Source organism: Equus caballus, chromosome 24 (genome assembly GCF_041296265.1).
Source record: "Equus caballus isolate H_3958 breed thoroughbred chromosome 24, TB-T2T, whole genome shotgun sequence".
Classification (NCBI taxonomy): Eukaryota; Metazoa; Chordata; class Mammalia; order Perissodactyla; family Equidae; genus Equus; species Equus caballus.
The window spans coordinates 20,123,051-20,145,763 of NC_091707.1; the positions used below are offsets into that span (position 1 = coordinate 20,123,051).

At 44.3% G+C, this 22,713-nt stretch overlaps 1 protein-coding gene across 2 annotated transcripts in view; it reads right to left on the reverse strand.

The window, feature by feature from the left end:
* RTN1 (reticulon 1) overlaps positions 1–22,713 on the reverse strand; it is a 216,761-nt gene that overhangs the window by 91,407 nt on the left and 102,641 nt on the right. For both annotated transcript variants that reach the window (XM_023627825.2, XM_070249822.1), the window contains exons 2-3: positions 20,533–21,306; positions 8,745–9,473 (exon numbers count right to left, since the gene is read on the reverse strand). In XM_023627825.2, the coding sequence (XP_023483593.2) occupies positions 8,745–9,473; positions 20,533–21,306 (1,503 nt within the window). The remainder of the gene's footprint in view (positions 1–8,744; positions 9,474–20,532; positions 21,307–22,713) is intronic.

Consider the following 22,713-nt stretch of genomic DNA (forward strand, 5'->3'; position numbering starts at 1 on the left):
GGCAAACCCACAGCCAACATCACACTGAATGGTGAAAAACTGAAAGCTATTCCTGAGAACAGGAACAAGACAAGAACACCCATTCTCCCCACTCTTATTCAACATAGTGCTGCAAGTTTTAGCCAGAGCAATTAAGCAAGAGAAAGAAACAAAAGGATTCAAATTGGAAAGGAAGAAGTAAAACTGTCCCATTTGTAGATGACATGATTCCATATATAGAAAACCCTAAAGAATCTACCAAAAACTATTAGAAATAATCAACGAATACAGTAAAGTTGCAGGGTACAAAATCAACATACAAAAATCAGTTGTATTTTTATACACCAATAACGACCTAGCAGAAAGAGAAGTCAAGAATATAATCCCATTTACAATAACAACACAAAGAATAAAATACCTAGGTATAAATTTAACCAAAGAGGTGAAAGACTTATATACCGAAAACTATAAGACATTATTGAAAGAAATTGAAGAAGACATAAAGAAATAGAAAGATATTCCGTGTTCATGGATTGGAAGAATAAACATAGTTAAAACGTCCATATTACCTAACGCAATCTACAGATTAAATGCAATCTCCATCAGAATCCCAATACATTCTTCACGGAAATAGAATAAAGAATCCTAAAATTTATATGGAACAACAAAAGACCCCGAATAGCCAAAGCAATACTGAGAAAAAAGAACAAAGCTGGAGTTATCACACTCTCTGATTTCAAAATATACTACAAAGCTATAGTAATCAAACAGCACGGTACTGGCACAAAAACAGACACATAGATCAATGGAACAGAACTGAGAGCCCAGAAATAAACCCACATATCTGTAGACAGCTAATTTTTGACAAAGGAGCCAAGAACATACAATGGAGAAAGGCAAGCCTCCTCAATAAATGGTGTTGGAAAACTGGACAGCCACATGTAAAAGAATGAAAGTAGACCATTATCTTTCACCATACACAAAAATCAACTCAATCAGTTTTGCAAGATGAAACCACACATGTGTTGCATAACATTGTGAATATACTTAACACTACCAAACAGTACACTTAAAAAAAGTTAGAATGGTTTTTAAAGACTTATCAAATTGTATATTTTAAAAATGTGCAGTTTATTTATGTCAATTATACCTTAATAAGCTGTTAAAAAAATTAACTCAAAATGGATTAAAGACTTGAACGCAAGATCTGAAATCATAAAACTCCTAGCAGAAAACATAGGCAGTACGCTCTTTGACACTGGTCTTAGCAGTATCTTTTCGAATACTATGTCTATTCAGGCAAGAGAAGCAAAAGAAAAAATAAAATGGACTACTTCAGACTAAAAAGTTTCTGCAAGGCAAAGGAAACCATGAAAAAATTGAAAAGACAACCCAGAAATTAGGAGAAAATATTTGCAAATCACATATCCAACAAGGGGTTAATTTCCAAAACATGTTAGAGAACTCATACAACTCAAGAAGAAAAACACAAACAACCTGATCAAAAGACGGGCAGAGGCTTTGAACAGACATTTTCCCAAAGAAGATATACAGATGGCCAACAGGCACCCGAAAAGATGTTCAACCTTACTAATTATTAGGGAAATGCAATCGAAACTACAATGAGATATCACCCTACACCAGTCAGAATGGCTATAATCAATCAGACAAAAAATAAAAAATGTTGGAGAGGATGTGGAGGAAAGGGAACCCTCATCCACTGCTGGTGGGAATGCAAACTGGTGCAGCCACTATGGAAAACAGTATGGAGATTTCTCAAAAAATTAAAAATAGAAATACCATATGATCCAGCTATCCCACTGCTGAGTATTTATTCAAAGCATATCAAACCAACAATTGAAAAAGATATACGCATCCCTATGTTCATCACAGCATTATTCACAATAGCCAAGGCATGGAAGCAACTCAAATGCCCATCAACGGATGAATGGATAAAGAAGAGGTGATATATATACACGGTGGAATACTACTCAGCCATAAAAAAACAAATTGTTCCATTTGTGCCAACATGGTTGGACTTTGAGGGCGTTATGCTAAGTGAAATAAGTCAGACAAAGACAAATACTGTATAATTTCACTCATATGTGGAAGATAAACACACAGATAAGGAGAACAGACTGGCCACTGCCAGAGGGGAGAGGGGCAGGGGGAGGGTGCAGGTGGTACAGGGAAACATCCACATGGTGACAGATCAAAACTGGACCACTGGGGGTGAGTACGATGTCGTCTATACAGACACTGAAACATAACAACGTACACCTGAAATTACGCAACGCTATAAGTCAATATGACCTCAAAAACATAACTGTAAAAAAACAGAGAATTGTACATCAAAAATAAAATTCAATTTTACTGTATGCAAATTTAAAATATTAATAGTTTGTCATGAAAACAAATAAATAGGCACAAAATTAAAAAAGAATGAGGGAAAAAAAAAACCCCACAACTTTCAGTGGCTTCTTGCAATGTCTGGGATAAAGACCAAATGCTGCCCCCTGGTCTGGGCATGAAAGAGCATTGCGCACCCTCCAGCGCCATGTTTGCCCCTCTCCCCTTTGTTACCACACTGTAGCCACACAGACCTTTTTCAGATTCTAATGACCTCAGAACTTTCCTGCCTCTGACCTTTACATTTTCTGTTGTTCAAAACTGTCTTTAATCATCTCCTGCCATAGTTGACTCCTCAGTTTCCTCCTGCTCTGACCTTCCTATCTAAGTGTCAGCACCACCAGGTACTCTCTCACACGTCAGTCTATTGAGTTCCTTTTCAATTTAACCTTCCCCTCCAATGTTAGCCCCATGAGGGGTGGACTCACGTCTGCCTGGACCACCACTATCTCGCTAGTGTCAGGCACGTAATACATCATATTGATTGAATCAAAGGAAGGATGAATGAATGAATTGATAAAGTCTTGCTTTGGCAGAGCTGGCATAACCTTGGATAAAACTGATTTCATTTTGCATTACAGGAGTGTTTTGTGGGTTGCAAAGATAGAATGCAGAAGTGCAGAGACCATGTCTATGAGTATCCCACGCAGACTTTAGAGGAAAGTGAAGTTAGCATTTAAAAGGGGTGGAGAATACCCTGGAGCCAGGCTTGGTTCTGAGAATTAGAAATATGTGAATTACATCCTGCAAGCCACATGACTTCATGGGTAAGCAAGGATGATTTACGTGAGGGATAAAGGGGCTGGACAGGGAATCAGGATCACCATCTAAACATTCCTTATTCCTTAAAGGCACCACAATGTTTGCCATCTGTGAACTCCATCTCTACACTTAAGTTCAAGGTTGACTTGAATCCATCTTAGGAGCTAATCTATGCCCCACTCTGAGCCCAGGAGAAATTACTAGGGAGGCAGGGTTTATTGCGTTCCAAAGAATTGGCATTGAAATATTAGAGAGGTACAATAACCATTTTGGATCTATATACACATCTTGGAGGTGAAGTGTCAAGAATATCTGTCCCTAGAAGAAAGTTCTGGGGCCATCAAGATTTGGAGCAAACCTATCCAAGGCTGAGAAGGAAATCTCTCCAGTGTCCTAAAGCCACCATTTAAAACATACAGATCGATACGCAATCTGGGACAACACTAACCTTGCGACTGCTTCAAAAGGTAAAGCCAGGGAGGTGAGCTGCCAACTGGCAGCCTCATTCTGAGAGGCCTAGGCCAGGAGAGAACCTTCTATCACTGGGCAAAGTGTCACAAAAGTAGATTAATCGCTTCGAATAGTCTAAGATGGAAGGCTCGATGTCTCCATCTAAGTATTTACATGGCACATGTCCTCACAGAAGCCAGACTTCACCCAGCAGTTACTGGTCCATCTTGTTGAAAGCTGGCAGTGGGGCAGTAAGTACAATGGAAGGGGAACAAGTCCTCAGGCTGATTCTGAAATCTGCTCTGTGAAAGATAGAGACTTTCCAAGAATCTTTACAGCCTGATTTATGAATTCAGTCTCATGGAAGCAACTATGGGACTAGAGTATAATGACATTTTTTAGAATTATCGGAAGAAAAGCAAATGGGTCACACTTATTTTGGTTCTCTCCCAAATATTTTAGGACAGAAGCAATATCTGGTATAATAATGACAAGTGAAAAATAAACCTCATAAATGCTAGGTCTATTTGAGAAGATGTCCATCTGGCAGCCTTCCTGCAAATTGCTCCCCCACGGAGGAGATCAGCTTTCCTCTGCCACAAGGGGCTGGGCCCTGCAAGCTCAGGCTGCGGCATCTGGTGTCTACCGAGAGCAGGGCAGAGGCCTGCCTCCCAGGGCACAGCAGGGATGCAAACATGAGTGCCCTCAGCCTCTCTAATTAAAAACAACACATGACTAGGGCACGCTCAGCACCGTGCTTTTCTACAGGTCTGCATGGCTTAGCTCATCTGCTTAGAGCCAAGATTCTCTTCAGCGTGCTGATTAAAAGTGCAGGTTATGCCCCAGCCCATTCTGACTCTGGTTCTGGGCAGGGTCAGAGCAGGAACCTGCATTTTGAATCAGCATTCCAGGAGATTCTGAGGAACCCAGTGTCCAGACAACACTTTGGGAATCATGGGATAAACCCATATTTCTCAAACTGGGGTCAGTGGATGCATTCTTGAGAGTTCCACAGAGAGTTTTTACAATTTGTATTTTTATTTTGATAATTTTTCAAATATTAAGAATGTGCCAGATGATTTGGATGATAATTTTATAACCAAACACTACCACAAAACTTCCACTGAAGGGTTTACAATCAGGTTGTACTTTTAACTTTGTCTCAGGCTAATGAGTCTTTGCTCAGATCCAGACCTGATTTGAATGTTCACACCAAACTGAAGCTTGAATGACATCCTTTCATTTGCTCAGGAAGGGAATAGAGGAAAGAAAGAGTGGATTTTGACAAATAACATCAATATATTGAATTTGTGGGGTCTTTGGTGTATCCAGTAAGTAGTGGGGAAATGGGCTTGCAGCTCAGAGGAGAGGACTTCTCTAAAGCCAGAGATCTGGGATGTGCCACACATGAGGCAGTGGCTGAACACCTGTGTGCGTGAGAGCAAGGAAAGGAGGGACAAAGAACGGACAGACGCAGCAGCAACACAGAGGAACTGGAAGGAGGGTGGCAAGAGACTGGAAAAGAAGGCAGAGAGTAAGAGGAGGACCAGAAAGGAGCAACAGCAGGAAGAGAAGGGAGGAAAAAGTTCTGAGACGGAGAGAACAATCTCCGTGTGAGCTGGCATCATTCTGATTTTACTATTAAATGAAATATGTTACAGAACAGTCTGTTCACTAAGATCTCACTTGTGCAATGAAAAATTGTACATGCCCGAATACTCAAAGAAAATTTCTGAAAGGAACAAGAGCAACAACAAAAACAAATCAGAATAAAACAAAAGCCTGCGGTTAACTCTGCGAATTAGGAACACGAGAGTGGAGTAGGGCAACTTCCACGTTTTATTTTCTATCATTTTGTACAGTTTAAACTTATTACTATGAACAGACTACTTTCCCACTAATGTTTTAAGGACTATTCAGCAGTATGACATTAAATTACCAGAGAGGACAAGAATGATCAGACTGAAAATAGGCAACTTTTTGCGCAAGAAGGTTGTCGTTGGTGACCTTAATCAGAATGGTTTCAGGTGGGAATGTGACAGCTGACTGCCATAGTCTAGGACACTGCTTCTCGAGCTTTCACGTGCAGAGGAATCGCTAGTGGATCTTGTTAAAATGCAGATTCGGATTCATTGGGTCTGGGATGGAGCCTGAGTTTCTCACAGGCTCCCACATGACATCCCCACGCCTGGTCCAAGCACCATACTTTTGAGCTGCAAGGTAATCAGAATGCAGGGGTGGAAGTGAGGACGAACGGACCACTATTTCCCAAAAAGTGTGCCCAGAAGGTGAACCCTGAGGCACAGTCTAAAGAAAAAGATTCTGTGATCAAACAGGTTTGGAAAATACCACATTCCCATCCTGATGAATCACACTGGATATGACTGTTCTAATCAGAATTTTTTTATTGGCTTTTCACTCAGATGTACCTAACAGTTGGGGCTAAGCTTGCAGCAATGAGAACTTATCTACTCCATCGGAGTCTAATGTTCATCCTAGGCCATCCTGGAAGGGGTGGGGGAGCAGAGTTACAGGGGAGCAGGAGCTCAGGGGTGCACAGAGGAGGGAGAATGGAAGATGGTGACTCACATCTCGTCTCCAGTGCGACAGTAGTAGAGGTCTCTGAAAGGTGAGAAAGCTCCAAAAAGAGACCACGTTAGGACATGTGTGCCAGTAAAGGCTGCCGCTCCTTGCCAGTACATGCTGTGATGCCATCAGATATTTGCCAATCCTAATTCTAAATACTTCTGGACCTTTCTGAAACTTAGAAAGCATCAGCAGGATGGCTCAAAGCCAGGCGGATGAGCTTACCTGTGAATCCACGAACTTGAATGCATTTATACGGCCAGAGGCATCAGCGGAGGAGAGCAGGAAACTACAGAGCTGACCTGACCTCACTGCTGAGGAGAGACGCACTTGACTTGGGCACATCCTATGGTCCTCTGACAGTGATTAAGAACAGCCTGGGGGAGCCTGGGCAGCACCAGTCCTCTCAACTGCTGAGACAGGGCAGGTGAGACCAGAGGAACCTCAGAGCTCGAATAATCTGCTGGCGGTGCTGAGTCATCTGCCCCGCACCTCCGAGCTGGGCCGCCCCAGAAAGGCCTTTCAGACTCTCTTCACAGATCTTGCAGCTGAGCAGTGAGTTTCAGTGGCAGACTGAATTTCAAAGGACCCCTCAGTGCAGCGGTGAGCAGAGGCTATCGGCCCTGGCATGCCTTAATCATTTGAAAAGACTGCCACTCTCTCCACTCTGACATCTAAGCTTGGCTGCAGCGGGTCCATGCCATACAGGGCAACTTGCACAGAGATTAGAATGACACTAGATTTGGCCATAAAAGATGCTCTGAGCCCTCACATTCACAGATCCACTTTTCCGCCACCTTGGCTCTTCATCAGGTGTCCGGTCACTCCGTCAGTCCCAGCTGCTGCATTTGTCTCGCACATTTACTAGGGAGGGAAATGGGCCTGCAAAATACCTTCATTAGCCTTCAGATTTATTACTTTTGAGAACAAAAATATTTGAAGAGCGCTGTGCACATGGTGACTATTTCAGGGACACTAGTTAGCGGGTAAAATGGAAACACATGCCTGTTACAGTACATGACATGACTCCAGCTCCCCCGCTTCGGGCGGCAGGGGCCGCAGGTTGTTCACGCTAAACCTGTTTCCCAGGGCTCCCAGAAAGCGGCAGGTCCTCTCCTGCCTCAGTCAGACGGCACCAAGAGAATCCAAGTTAGCTTTAATGTTCACCTGAAACATGCACAATTCTACTGCTAAATTTATCAAAGAATCTCCCCATTGCACACACTCAATACACTTTAAACTCTCAGGGAAGAGTAATGTGGGAAACTAAGAGGAATTATATTGGCCCCCCACGATGCTACGTGTCTAAGCCACCAGCAACCATGCAGTCGCATTATCTTTTTATTACATTCCTCTAGTTTCTCTCATTCCAATGTGTTAATTTTAAAGAATTTAGAAGCTAGCTTGCAATCTATAATGAGAAAGATTTTGTCCTGTTTTTATATAAAGCACTTTAATTGCTACTAACATCATTGAAGTTAGGGTGTACTCAGGAAGGAGGGTGCGCCGTTGAAATCATTTATCCCCAAAAGGCAAAATACTTCTAAAGAAACAAAAAGCAGAGGAGGCAGGTGGGAGGGGGCCTTGCATGAAGTTGTGCTTTTAGGGTTTGTTCTAAGGTTCCGCCTGGGCCTTCTCCTCCCCAGACCTACCTCCACCCACCGCAGCCCGTTTACGACACTGCACACGGCCTAATTTGTTCCCCTCACTGGGATTCCCTTCCGAAATTCCACAATACAACTGCAATCAGGTGGGGTGGATGGCTTAGGGGGAAGAATGTCCTCTAAACACACAATGTCTGGAAGATAAAATAATGACATCCATTTTTCCTGCATTTGAAGACGTCATTCAACTCCAGATGTCTCACAGGGAAAATACAATGGCCAAATTAAAATCATTCTAAGTGATAAGTGGCTTTTAAAATTAATTAGTCACTTTACGTCTTGCTTAGGGACAAGAGAAACTGTAGAACCAACTTTGGTCCCTGCCTTTCATGACTAGTTAGGGCACGAACACCTCATCAAGGTCCAAATGCCTTGTTTCCTGGGTAAAGGAAGGGGTGGTGCTGAGATCCACTCAGCCTATTTAAGAAACAAGTTTGGCTGGCAAAATGGGTGTGCTCATGGCAGGTTCCAGCACGGGGGGCACAGGACGGGACTGTAGCCACTCCTCATCACTGAGCAGTTGGGAAATTGGAAATCAGCCTGGACAATAAGAAGAAAGCCATCCCCTCCCAGGCGAGGAAACCCAGCCCTGGAAGGCCATGAGGGACACACTCACGCCATTCAGGAAATCTTGGAGTGTGCACAAACTGCCTCATTAATGGGATGCTCGCCGCCCTGCGCAGCACGGGGCCCTGCCACTGAAGTCCCAGCTGCGAATCTGAATGCTCTCATCGCCTCCCAGCCCCTTTGAATCGTTCTCTGGGCAGTTGTTTGACAGGCTAGGACCTGACCACAGGGCTGAGCCAGAGCGCCCCTCTGCTGACCACCTCAGAGCACCCGGGGGAGACCAGGAAGCAGACAACCCTGCTTAAGCCAGGAAAGCTGTCACTTTACCTTTCTGCTTATTGAGAAAGAGCAGAGGGGGCGCGACGCCGGGACCTCGCAGCCCGGGGCCCTGGATGACCGCAGGGCTTTGGGTGGAACTCGCCGCCTCCTCAGGCTTCTGCGGCGCCGCGGGCCCCTCGGGCTCGGGGGCTCGGGCTCCAGAGGGCAGCTCGGGGCCGCTGGCGGGCGCAGCCGAGGGGAACTCGGCCGGGCCCCGCCGGCTGGGCGCGCGCTCCACCCGGGCGCCCGGCTCCTCCCGGATGGCGTCCAGGGCACCCGGCTTCATGGGGGGCGAGTCCTGCTCCCGCTTGGGGCTCTCCTCCGAGGCCGAGGACGCGTCGCACGACTCGATGATGAGCTCGCTGTCCAGCTCGGCCTCGCGCTCCTCCCTCAGGATGCTGTACTGGATGGACGGTGAGGCCGGCGACGGCGGCGGGCCGCCCACGTGGCCGAAGGTCACGTAGCCCGAGGGCAGCGCGTCCTCGGAGGCCAGCGGGTCCTCGGACACCAGCTCGATCTCCGAGTCCCCAGACTCTGCGCTGCTGGCCTCGTGGTCCAGGGGGCTGGGAATGGTCGGCAGCCCGGACCTAGCCTTGGCCATGGGCCTGTCGGCCACCTGGCCCGCGGGCCGGGGGCTCTCGGCAGTTTCATACGATAACCCCTTTGCTTCTTTAATGGCAGTGATCAGCTCATCCTCGGAGATGCTGCATTTCCCCTGGGACTCTGCAGCAGATGGTTCTGTCGTCCCACAGAGGAAGAAGAGCCGGAGAGGCACACGCAGGGACAGACAGATGGACAGAGAGAGAAGAAATAAAACAAAATTCCATTAGGGGAGATGTTTTCTAGTTGCTTGAGAAACACATATCTCATTAGCACAGAAATAGTCTGTTTCCAGGGCTTTACTGGAAAGACAGGCCACCTGAACTAAAAGGCTAATTACTGCTACGGCCCAATTAATCAAGTGTTTTGCATGCCCATCTATCTTAATCTAGCTATTTTAAAAAATGACCCAGCAATTTCTTAGTGACAGCACCTCGGTTGGTTTTTGCATTTCAACGTGGCTAAGATTCTAGAAGTCATGATTTTAATTTCTGACTCATTGTCTCAGGAAAGTTTTCTCAGAGACGAAATTTCACAGATTTCATTAGATAATCTGATGTATGTAACTCTAATTTGACCAAGCCACAGGGCTTCTCATGATGGAGCCCACTGCCGTTCTTTCTCCTCTCTTCCCCTCCTCTTGAGAAGAACAAAACCTGAGAGCCACCCGAAGTCCCCTGGGTGAATGCCTGCCTTCTGCCTGATGTGTATCCAGATGGCCCCAAACCCTCACCAGCAATCTTGCTGATCTTTCTCGCTGGTAGATGAGACTACGTGGGATCACCATGACAACAGTTTTCAGGAGCTTGCTTTTTCCCTTGTCATACAGCAAGGCCTTATTTGAGAACATCCTAGGCAGTGGTCTCGGCCCTTCTGTAAACAAGAACTGCTCATCATCTCTCCAAAGCTTTTAGCTCACTGGGAGGGATTCAGGAGGAGGAGTAGACTAACTATGGCCAGGTAATCCGTGGCTTTAGGATTGTGGGCGAACCTCGATGGATATAACACTTTAGATTTGTCTAATTCTCTATAAAGCAGAATGGATTTTATCTTTATCTGTACAGCATTCATTCATCTCTTATTTATGGAGAACCTACTGTGCCTTAGGCTCTCTTCTAGGCACTTGGGGTTTTTAGTAAATGAAACGGATAACAAAATCTCTGCTTATACTGTAGTTGGAGGAGAACACAATACATACATAATATACCTAATAAGTAAAGTATACAGTATGTTAGAACTGTGAAGTGCTATGAAAAAACAGTATCTTAGGGTAAAGAGATCAGGAGGGCTGGGACAGGGCGGGGGTGAGTCTGCAATTTTAAATAGGGGAGTCAAGACAGGCCTCATTGAGAAGGTAACCTCCATTCAACACTTGAGGAGTGAGAGTGACTCAGGAAGCTATCCAGAGGAAAAGCAGGCCAAGCAGAGGAAAACGATAGTGCAAAGGCCCAGAGGCGGGAGCTGCCACGATTTCTGGGTTATCAAAAGGAGGCCATTATGTGTGGGCAAGGAGAATAAGGGGGAGAATAATAGGAAAAGAAGTCAGACAGGCAGGGAGGCGGGTCAGATCGTGTAGGATCTCCTAGGGCTTTTATTCTGAGTGAAATGAGAAGCCATTGGAGGGTTTTGAGCAGAGAAGTGATCTGATCTATGTTGTTTTTTTAGTCACTTAAAACAACAACCACTTCATTATCTTGCACACACAATTTTAAAAGATTTCTTGCATGATCCCAAACTCTATTTTTATAGCAGTTACTTCCTTAATAAGCTGTGCACATGGTTCTTTGATATGATTTCAAACAGCATACAGGTGTAAAAGCTATATCAGCTTACTTCTGAATGGTAGGCCAGAGCAAGGGGAAGGAAGATAAGGAGTAGAGGCTAGAGTAAATGAAATAACGGCCTACACCTCCAGAACACTATTGGGAGCAGCATTGTCACTGTTGAGCTCCACTGTTGAGCATCTGCTGGGTTACAAGCACTTTACATATGGGGCCTAGACTCTAGTGGCAACAGGTTAATAGACTTGTCCAAGGTCACTATACTGGTTTTTCTATCTCTGCCCCCTTGGATTCGTTCTCATCTTCCTCTGCCCTGTTCTGTGCTCTGAGAGGCTGACTCACACAGAAGGCATCACCTAGAATCCCTTCCCTTCTGGTTTCTGATTGTTTCCAGCCAGTAGGAATCACTGAAAGGAAGGGAGTATTTATACCTTGTGCTGCTTCTGAATCTCCAGGTCTTGGCAGGCTCCAGAACACTGTTCCCTTCTCCTGCTCTTTAGGTCTAGGGGGCTAATGGATCCCTACTGTTGCCAGTCCTTGAGTGCTTTGCCATTCTTTGTTGGTTCTCTTAACTGCCTTTACACACCTGTAAATAGCCCCTTCTTTAAATTTTCTTCAGTTATAATCTTTGAGTGTGTCCTTTGTCTCCTGCCAGGACCCTGAATGATACAGCCACATGGCTAGAAATAATTTGGCTTGACTTGAACTCAAGTCTTTCTGTTTCATGTGTTTCTTGCTATATCATGCTACATCTGTTCAAAAAGGAAGTGGAATCTGAGATGGGGCAAGTTATATTTTAGAGAATAGGAAGAAGAGGAAAAGTGAACTGAATAACCACATGCAAAAGAATGAAGCTGGACCCCTACCTCATGTCATAGACAAAAATTAACCACAAATGGATTAACAACCTAAATGTAAGAGCTGAAACCAGAAAACTCCAGAAGAAAACACAGAAGTGAATCTTCAGGACCTTGGATTAGACAACGGTTTCTTAGATATGACACCAAAAGCACGAGCACCAAAATAAAAATTTATAAATTGGACTTCATCAAAATTAAATACTTTTGTGCTTCAGAGGACACCATCAAGAAAGCAAAAGCACAATTCACAGAGTAGGAGAAAATTTTACAGATCATATATCAAATAAAGGACTTGAATCTAGAATATATAGAAAACTATTACAACTCAATAATACAAAGACAACCAGACTTAAAAAAAAAGATAGGCAAAGGACATGAATAGATATTTCTCCAAAGAAGATTTACAAATGATCAAAAAGGATATGAAAATATGTTCAATTTCATTATTCACCAGAGAAGTGCAAATCAAAACATCATGAGATACCACTTTATGCCCACTGGGGTGGCTAGAATCAAAAAGTCAGCTAGTAACAAGTGTTGAAAAGGATGTAGAGAAACTGAAACACTGCTGGTGGGAATGTAGAATGGTATAGTTGCTTTGGAAAATAATCTGGCAGTTCCTCAAATATTTAAAGATAGTTACTATATGACCCAGCAATTCCACTCCTAATCAGAAAAAATGAAAACCTATATCCATACAAAAACTTGTACACAAATGTTCATAACAGCATCATTCATAACAGCCAAAAAAGTGGAAACAACCTAATGTTAACAACCCCAATAAAATGTGGTATCTTCATACAGTGGAATACGAATTTGGCCATAAAAAGGAAGGAAGTACTGATACATGCTACAGCATGGCTAAACCTTGAAAACAGTAAGTTAAGTGAAATAAGCCAGTCACAAAAGGCCAAATTTTGTATGGTTCCATTTATATTTATATGAAATGTTCAGAATAGGCAAATCTACAGAGATAGAAGGTAGATTAATGGTTGCCTGGGGGAAATGTATAGACAATGGGGAGAATTGGGAACGACGGCTAAGGAGTACAGGGTTTCTATCTGGGGTAATGAAAATGCTCTAAAACTTATTATGGTGATGGATATGCAATTCTTTGAGTATACTAAAAGCCATTAAAATGTACACCTTAAATGAGTGAGTTGTATGGTATGTGGATTATATCTTAATAAAGTGGTTTAAAAAGAAAACAGAGATGAAAGAGGCTTTTTCCCTGAATCAGCATTTATAGCAGAACTCCCCAACCTGCATTAGACTGCAGTATGAGTGAGGAGTCACTTTAATTCTGTTAAGCCACTGAAATTTTGGAATGTATCTGAATCTGAATAAATATCCTATTTCAATCTGGAGTCTGCTGTAATTGCTTGCCTAAATTCACTGATAACTTCCAGATCATTTTTGAGTTCTCATCTTATTTGACCTCTCAACAGCAGTTGACATGTTGTCCACTCCTCCTGTGGCTTCTGCAACACTATCCTCTTCAGGTTTTCCTTCTTACTTTCCTGATCTCAGTCACCCTTGTGAGTCCTTGTCTTTCTTTTCCCAGTCATTAAATGGCCTTCCCCAGAGCTCTACCCAAGGCTCTCGTCTCACTCCACATTCAAGGTGATTTCACCCACTTTCACTGTCACTAGGTCTCAATTACCATCACTATGCTGATGACTCACAACTTTCCCTGTCTCTCCTAGAGAAGGAGAAAACAAGACAGAATGGGTTAAGTGCAAATGTGTAGTACAAAGTTCTAGAGGAATTTAGAGGAGGTAATTGAGGAAGTTGCATTTGAATTAGCCTTGGAATGCAATAGAGCCTTGAAAGGCAGACATTGTTCAAGAAGAGTGAACTTCAGAGGCAAAGATATGGAGGTGGAAAAAGGAAAGGATGTGTTTAAAGGATGCGTTTAAAGAATGTGACAAGAAATTTTCACATATTGAGTTATATGAGGTAGCTATTCTGGTTTCAACCTGATTCAGCCTGAACTAAAAAGAATCCTGACTTACAAACATATAATATACATCTGCTTTAACCATTAAAGTAAAGGATAACATTATTGCAAAGTAAAAGAATGCATCCTTTGAAGAAAAAGATGCATACTTCCTTTTCTATGACACCACTATGGGGTACATGAGTATCAGTACTCCTGAAGATAAGTTTCCCTTCCCAGGCATCAGGGTCATGTTGAGCTGTTAATCTGCTGCTGAATATCTCTTTGAAACTTTGATGACCATGTACCCTGGGCTTGTTTGATGTATGTTCTTTGTTCTGAAAAGGTACAAAACTCTGCTGAAAACTATGCTTCTCTGGAATGCTTTCTTCTTTTGTGGAGAGTGCCTTCCTGGACTATAGTCCTCAGCCTGGTTCAAGTAAAATTCACCTTATCTCTCTTATCAATAGAATGGGTATGGGTTATTTGCATTGACAAATGGCAAGTTTAAAAGTTTAGGAAATCTTGCTATTTGTGACATGGATGGACATTGAGGGCATTATTCTAAGTGAATAATCAGACAGAGAAAGGCAAATACTGTATGATCTCACTTATATGTGGAATCTAAAAACCCCAAACTCATAGACAAAGAGAACAGATTGGTGGTTGCTGAGGTCGGGGGGGAGGTGTGGTGAGGGGTGAAGGAGGTCAAAAGATATAAACTCCCAATTGTAAGATAAGTCAGTCGGGGATGCGATGTCCAGCATGGTGACTACAGTCAACATATGGTATTGTATATCTGAGAGGTGCTCAGAGAGTAGATCTTAACAGAAAAAAACGTGTAACTACGTGTGGTGATGATGTTAACTAGACTTAGTGTGGTGATTACTTCATGGTATGTGCAGATATCAAATCATTATGTTGTACACCTGAAACTAATATAACATCATAGGTCGACTTTATCTCAATTAAAAAAAAAAAGCTTAACTGGACTATCGTGGGGAATGATACAGGGTAGTGTGCCTAGAAAGTTAAGCAGGCCCCGATCATGGAAGGCCCTGGAAACTACTTTAAAAGTCAGTACTTTATCAGGTGGGCTCCGGTGGATCCTGGAAGGATTAGGGTGATCTCAGCAGAGAAAGAAGTAGAAGGAGGATGACCCATTAAGAGGATACTGCAATAGTTGAGGGGAGGAATTATAGCAACCTAATGAGTTGTGGCGGTCATAGGGATGGGAAAGAGAGGACAATTCAAGAGACACTCAAGAGAGAGAAACCATAGACTTGGGGTCTGATTCATGTGACGGGTCAGAAAAAATGAGGTGTCAAAGGTCACTCAGACATGGTGAGCCTGGGTGAGTAAAATGAACAGGAATTCCATACCCAGAAACACAGAAGTCAGCACAGTGAGCTGTTTTGATGGGAAAGGGGAAGAAAATTCTTCTCTCGGATGCTCCTTCCCTTCCTGTGGCACACATCCTTCCAATTTCTCGTGCTGGAAGCCTCTGTCTGACCATCCAAACTGCTAGGACTGACCAAACTCCTGCTTATAACACGTTCCTAGGAGGCCATGAAGCCAGCAGTCGGGGCATTGGGCTCAGAGGGACAAAGTGGCCTTGCAGGACAGCCTACCTTGTGTGCAAGCCAGTCCAATGCTACATCATTCAGGAGACCACTGGTGCCCACTCATTCTGCACAACCGGGAGCCCCTAGGCGACTTTCTAGTTATTTGTGATCGTTTGATTAACGTCTGTCTCTTCATCATCCCCCACTCCTCCTGACCCCAGACTGAAAGCACCATGAGAGCAAAGGGCAGCCAAGGTATTTTGTCACTATCACCTCCCCAGCACATAGTGCAGTGCCTGGCACACGGGAAGTACTCCATAAATAGAGCTCATGTGAGGACTAGCTCAAATCTTTAGAACAGTGGTTCTTAATCCTGTGTGTGGACCAAAACTGCCCTCAAAATTCTGACTTAGCAGAAGTAGGTGAGGGTGGGGCCCAGGCATCTGCATTTTATGACTCCAAGGGTGATTCTGATGGTCACCTCCAGTCAGGATTGGCTGATTTAGCAAACAAAAATGCAGGACACCCAGTTAAATGTGAATCTCAGCTAAACAACGAATATTTTTTTAGTATAAGTATGTCCCATGAAATATTAGTATTTTATCGGGCAACCCTACATTTAGTTGAAAATCACTGAGTTGGAGCATTCAGAAGAGAAGGCTCCAGGATCTCCCTGTATTCACTGAAGAGTACAGAGGCTGTCAGACACTGTGGGGTGTGGGAGGAGCAGCCCTGATGAGGGAAGGTCCTGCCTTAACAAGAATCCATCTTTATTCTGAGTCAAAAGGGGCTCAGGAGATAGCGTAGACATTGCTCTCCATTCTTAATAGGAACTAAAATTATAACAAAGTGCTAGGAGGAATCAGGGGAAAATTTAGGACAAAACGCAAGTTTTCCTACCCTTGTTTAAAACTTCATGGGCCTCTAACTAAGATACTGGTTATTCCATCACAGGACTGACACAGTGTGACTCCAGCCACACTGAGCTTCCAGCTGTTCCTTGAACACACAGATGGCCACAGCTCCAGGCCTCTGCACTGGCTGTCCCCTCAGCCTGGTTTCTCTTCCTCAGGGATCTACATGGCTTTCTCCCTCCCCTCATCCAGGCCTCTGCTCAAAGCCGTCTCCTCATCACCACCCCATCACACTCATAATGCTGCATTTTGCTTTATTTTTCTTCATAACCATTACGACCACCTGATATCACATTATATATTTATTTACTTCCCATCCAGACTGCAAGCTCCATGCAGGGCAGGAACCTTGTGTTTCACCCCTGTTTCCCCAGCAATGATGGAACAATGCCTGGCATGGAGTAAATAGTCAACACATGTTTGTTAAATGAGTGGATGAACGAATGAATGATGTCACTTCCCAAATTAAAACCCTCCAATGGTTTCCCACTGCATTTGGAAAAAAAATCTGAATTCCTTACCCAGCATGTGAAGTCCTGAATGACCAGGGCCCTGGCCCCCTCTCCCACTCTCTTCTATGCCATATTCCTTTGCACCATCTTTCAGTTCCCAAATAATACAGCCTTGGGGCCTGTGCATTTACTGTCCTCTGTACCTGGGACCCCCTTAACCCCTGTTTTTGAATGGTAGGCTCCTTCTCCTCCTTCAGATCTCAGATCACATGCCACCACCTCAGAGAGGCTGTCCCTGAGCCCCTCATGCCCAACGCTCTATCACTCTTTATAGGGCTCACACTCTGAAATTCTGCTATTTATTGACATGTTTCCTTTTTATCATCTGTCTCCTTTTGCTAGCAGGTAAGCTCCATGAGGGGAGGGAGTTTATATGTCTTATTTACTGCAACGCGTCTGGTGCCAGCACATGTCTGACATACAGAAGTCACTCAATAATAAGTATGTTTTGGATAAAAGAATGAATTTTCAAAATGAGTAGGGGGGTCACAGACTTCATCAATGCAAGGAAATAGCAACAGTAGTTTTCAGAGTTTAAATTGATTTGCTTTTTATTGCTTATTTCTTACTAAGGGAAGCTGGGGTGGTTTAAGGACGACCTCTCAATTATGGTCCTTTCTGAGGCTAACGCCTCAAAGAACATCCACGACCACCATAACATGCTCCAAGGTATTTGTGTCAGAAACAACGCGGTGCCGATGGGTCAACGGTCTGGTGCATCAGGGCACTTATTACGTTTTCCTAAAATGCTTCACTTGTATTCATGACTGATGTTTGCTGAGAAGAAACTCTCAATATTTAAGCTGTAAGAATTTTTACCTCTGACCTCAGGATATATTATTTAACAAGAAGAAAATAGTTAAGTATGTTGGAGAAAGTTACAAAATGGAATTATCTATTGGATTGGAAGGAAATATATTAGATTCCTTGCTTAAGCTTCAAGGTCTGTGGCTAACACTGCTCTAAATTAGAATTCTCCAGATTCATAATTCACATAATTAGAGTTATTCTCCAGAATTGATGCTTTCCTTGTTTATTAAACAATGATAAACTGAACTCCTTTGATTTAGAAAGCTTTCCTTTTCCTCATTTCGATGTAGGACTGTATGTAATTCTTGGTATTTGTCTTATCTGTTAGCACTGGAAATGGCAGAGTGACTCAAGATCCAACAGGTGTAATAAAGCCCCAATCCTCCAGTGTCTATGGGCAGAAGGTCACATGGCGCCAGGGGCTCACACGTGGGGAGGGACGTGGGGAAGGGAGTTAGGGTAACCTCTCAGGACAGAAAGAATAGGAGAAAGGCCTCAATGGCAAGCAATTCCTTCTGTGTCTCCTGTTAATTTTATTCTTATCTGTTGTCATAAGACTCGGGTACTATGATGCAGGGTGTGTGTGGAGAGAGGAGCTGAACATGGGAGACAAGCTGTGTAATAGGACAGGAGACTTTCTCTCTCTTAAATAATTCTTACTTAGAATGTTCATTTGGAGCAACTACACAGAAAACCATTGCCCTAACCCTATGCTGTCAAGTGGGTACCCCAAGATCATAAAACTCCAAGATCATGAGAGCCAGATCTGTCTTTGTCTTCTCTTGAAGTTGCTCCAGAATCCCAAAGCCACGACTACTGGAAAAAAAAAAAAAAAAAAGGAAATTCCCTAATAATTAATGAGCCCTGTATCAAATCTTTCTCCTCAACTTTGTAAACTGGAATTTTCACATGAGGCAGGTGCCGTGTAAATGGACCTATTGGTGCTGTGGCATTTCACTCCTCCTGAAGACTGGCTCAAGTTCTTCTGAACTGACCACCAGACAACCTTGGCGCTCTGTAAAACACAGCTGATAATATAGCTTACATCTTCAGAGGGTCAATATCTTTATGTCCTGGAATAACAGAAGGGTTTTACAATGCATTGCCAAAAAGGCCACAAGGAGGCTTTGAGACTCAGATATGCCCCTACCTCAAGTTGTAGGCTGGGACAGGTCTCATCTACTTCACTTGGAGCCTCAGTTGCCTTATTTGTCATCACCACCCAAATCTCAAGTTGCATCTCGTGTGAAGTTCACTGTGCCCTCACACCTCCGTGTCCTTGCTCAGACCGGAAGGCCACTCCTCCCCTTCATGCATTTATTCCTCCTGCTACTCTAAGAGTCACTTCAGGTCTCATTCACCCGGGGAGCTGCTGGACTCAGATGCTCCTCAGCACTCTATGTTTCCCTCTCTCAGAACACAAATCACCCTGGAGTGTGACTATTCCCCTGGTCATCTGTGCCACTGTAAGGCAGGGACTGGCTTTTGTTTATTTTTTCAATTCCAGCATCACCTGTGCCTAGTAGAGTGCCTGACCAAAAGAAAGTGTGTAGGAAGTGTTTGTTAAGTGAATGAATGAGCTTGCAAATCAGGGACTTGGTGCAGTGGATCTGTAAGACCCTTGGAGCTTGACCAGTTGAATGCGTCTGAGGTAAAGTTGGAGAAAGGGAGGAATTGATGCTACAGTCTTTAGAGAAACAGGACGGGGGGGCCTTCCGTTAAGGCCGCTCCGTCCTAACCCTTGGACTCCCTGTCTCACCAGGATTTACAGCAATCACTCCTAACCATGAGGCTCTGGATCTGTTTTAAGAGTTCACTGGAAGCTCTTTCACCTGAGCTGCTGAAAACCACTTTCTGTGAATCAAAAAGGGTTGTGAATCACTTTGGGCAGGGTCAGAAAGCCAGCCACGGAGGCAGGGGAAGATCCAAGGACCTCTCATCGTCCTTTTCATCCTGATGCCTCAGGAGCATTCGTGAGAGGTGGAGATGCAGAGACTCCCCACCTGCCGCCTGGGATGGGATGGGGAAGGCCCTGCTGTACGCTGGCCTCTCACCCGATCTTGGGAGGCCCCGTTTATGTTTGAGAGGATGTACCGAGTGTGGTTTAATACCCTGCCTTGAGTCAGAGTCGGATAACGTTCAAGTTGGAAAAGATCATAGCCTACTGAATTCTGAACTGTTTTTATGCTAACCAAACACATCTTTAGTTTAAAAACTAAAATTGTATGCAGAAATGCAATAAACTAAAAAAGATCAAAATGACAGTGCTGAGATTGAAGGGAGCGGGGAACTGGACCCTTTACTCAGGTTTCCTCTCACTGCCATGCCCCCCACGAAGACCTGAGGTCCACAGCCCCCTTCATTGTACAGACTTGGAGCTGGGGCCAGGATGTTGGGTGCCCTGTCCAAGGTGGCCCCGCTGGTCCGGGACAGCAGCCAAGGAGCTCTCTCCAAGGAGCCTCCAGGAGACTCGGGGGTCCAGCAAGAAAGCAAACCTAGAAGCAGGCAGCACCTCCCCCTCTGCTCTGGACAGTAGAGCCACGTGAGGATTTTAATGTTCCCAGAGTGTCATCTCTCCTCAAGTGAAGAAAGAAACATTTTACAAAGCAAATCTGATAGGACTTTAAGGAAAATCCCAGATCTCAACGTTGGTACAATGAGCACAAGACTGAAAAAGTTGTATGTTAATTAAATCGTTTAAACTGAGACTTAAGGGGACCCTATAGTAAACTATTCTGAATGTAGATCTTCAGTCCTTAATATTCATATTTCTGTATGCTGGGTTTTCCCGAGGAGGGAAACACCAGTTCCCTTACCTGTTCCAGAAGACGGAGGAGTGACGGATCCTGGGCTGTCATCTTCAGGCTCTGAGACGGTGACTGTAGGGACTGCGTCAGGACTTGGTTTCAGACAGACGTCTTGCTGTTCAGGGGTCTTCTCTTGGGCAGCAGTTTCAACAGAAGGCTCGATCTCAGTCAGTGTGATTTTGACGGGGGCGGCGATCACAGGAGCCCTGTGCCGCTCTTCAGAGAGATCATCTACATACGGTGCAAATGTTGATTCTTCAAATAAATGGTCCTTAAGGATTTTCCCCTCCACAGGAGTTGGTTTCTCTGGTTCAAGGATCTCTTCAGATTTTGCTGAGATGTCAGCGTCCTTATTCTTCAAGTCTAGGTCTTTCTCTTCCAACTTGGGGTGACGTTGCTCCTGATATCTCACCTCTTCCGGCCTGGTTATATCAATGTATTTATAGGCTTCTGCTTTCATCTGGTCCAGGGGGTCAGCTAAGATCTTGTTCACTTCAGTGGACTCTGCAGGAGTCATCTCTATTCCAGAATCAGAACTAAACAAGCCACGAGGCTCCATCCCAGGCACATCTGGTAAGGAGGGCCCAGGGGTACTCAACTCCTCAGGGCTCTCTGAAGTGGTGATGTGGCCATTTTCTTTCTTAAGAATTCCAGTGAAATATGAAGAATCCTCCTGAGGTGGGTAACAGATGTTGGAAATCAGAGACGTGTAACACGCTCCTTCCCCGTCTTTTGATGCTGTTGAAAAGGTATGGTCCATGGCACTGGAGATGGCGGCCGCCCCTAGGGATCAAAACAGCAGCAGACAGTGAGTGGGTGCCTGGCTTCAGTTCTCCCTCCTGCCCCACCCACTACCCACCCCTGTCCTGTGGAGACACAGCCTCCTTTCTCCTCAAGACCTTGGAGTTCCCTCGGAGCATGCTCGTGTTCCTTTTCCTTGACTCCCTGACAGCCCACAGCACTGGTATTTTCCTGGTGGCAGACCGCAGAGGTTCACACAAGTTGCCACACCAGAGAAGCTGGGGACAGACTCAAGAGGACTAGAAAGTTGATTGTCAACGTCTACTACCCCAATACAGTGACTTGGTCTTACTTGGTATTATAACTCTCTTCATATCTAAAATGTTAGTGACTCTTTAACTAGAGGAGGAAATGCAGGCTAATTGGAGTTTGTAAATGCAACACTAGGAAGTCGGCTGGGGGAGAGGCTTCCAGAGGCCCTCTGGTCCAGCCCTTTCATTCAGGGGCTCCTGCTCCACCTGGATTGACGCCATCCTTTCTCTTTTCAAAGGTCCTTGGAGAAAGGGACTCCTGGTTTTCCGATGGCCCCCTCACAAAGTGGAATCCCTTTAACGGGGCACTTCCCTGTTTCTTCAGTTTTCCCTACATTTGTCTCCCTCCTCATTTACCATCCACTTAGCCCATTCTTTGCCTTCCACTGATAATCAAAAATGACCCCTTGGAATTCTTGGTTCCACTGGTGGTGCTAAGGGCAAAACAAGTTTCCAAGTTTGAGTCTATAAAACGTTTTCACCTGGCCTTCATCCTACTCATACACCAGCCAAAAAATTCATTAATAGTGGGCAGAAGAGGAGCAGCCTCTGTTCGTTTTCTTTGCTGTAAAATGCTGTCAGAGGGGAAGAAAACTAATGTTTCTGGAGGCCTTATCATATGCTAAGCAGCGGGACTTTACCTAAGTCTTACAACTATTTTATAAATTAAGCCCCATACTCTCAACACATCAGACACACACACAAACACACACGCGGCCCTTAAGACACAGTCAAAGAATATTCCAGATTAGGGCACCAACTCATAAAAGTAGCAGCAGTAATATAAGTGCTTGCTATATGTCAGACATAGTCCCAAGGTTTTAATTAATCAAAGCCGTCCTAGAAGACCGGTACTATTATCAACCTCATTTTACGGATGAGGAACAGAGGTGCTGAATAACTCAGCTAAGGTCTCACAGGCAGGAAGTGGTGGAGCCAGGATCCAAACCCAAGCAGTCTATAAGTCGGGAAACCTCCCCCAATGCCCTTTGCACCTCCTTAAATCGGTTTGTGAAGGTTTTTTTAAAACTAATTTTGAATCGGTTTTATTACAAATAAACTTAGCTTCTGTCTTTCCCTGGCTCTCTCCTTGGTTGCAGGAGCCACTGTGTGTCGGAGGGGACTAGAAAAGCACAGA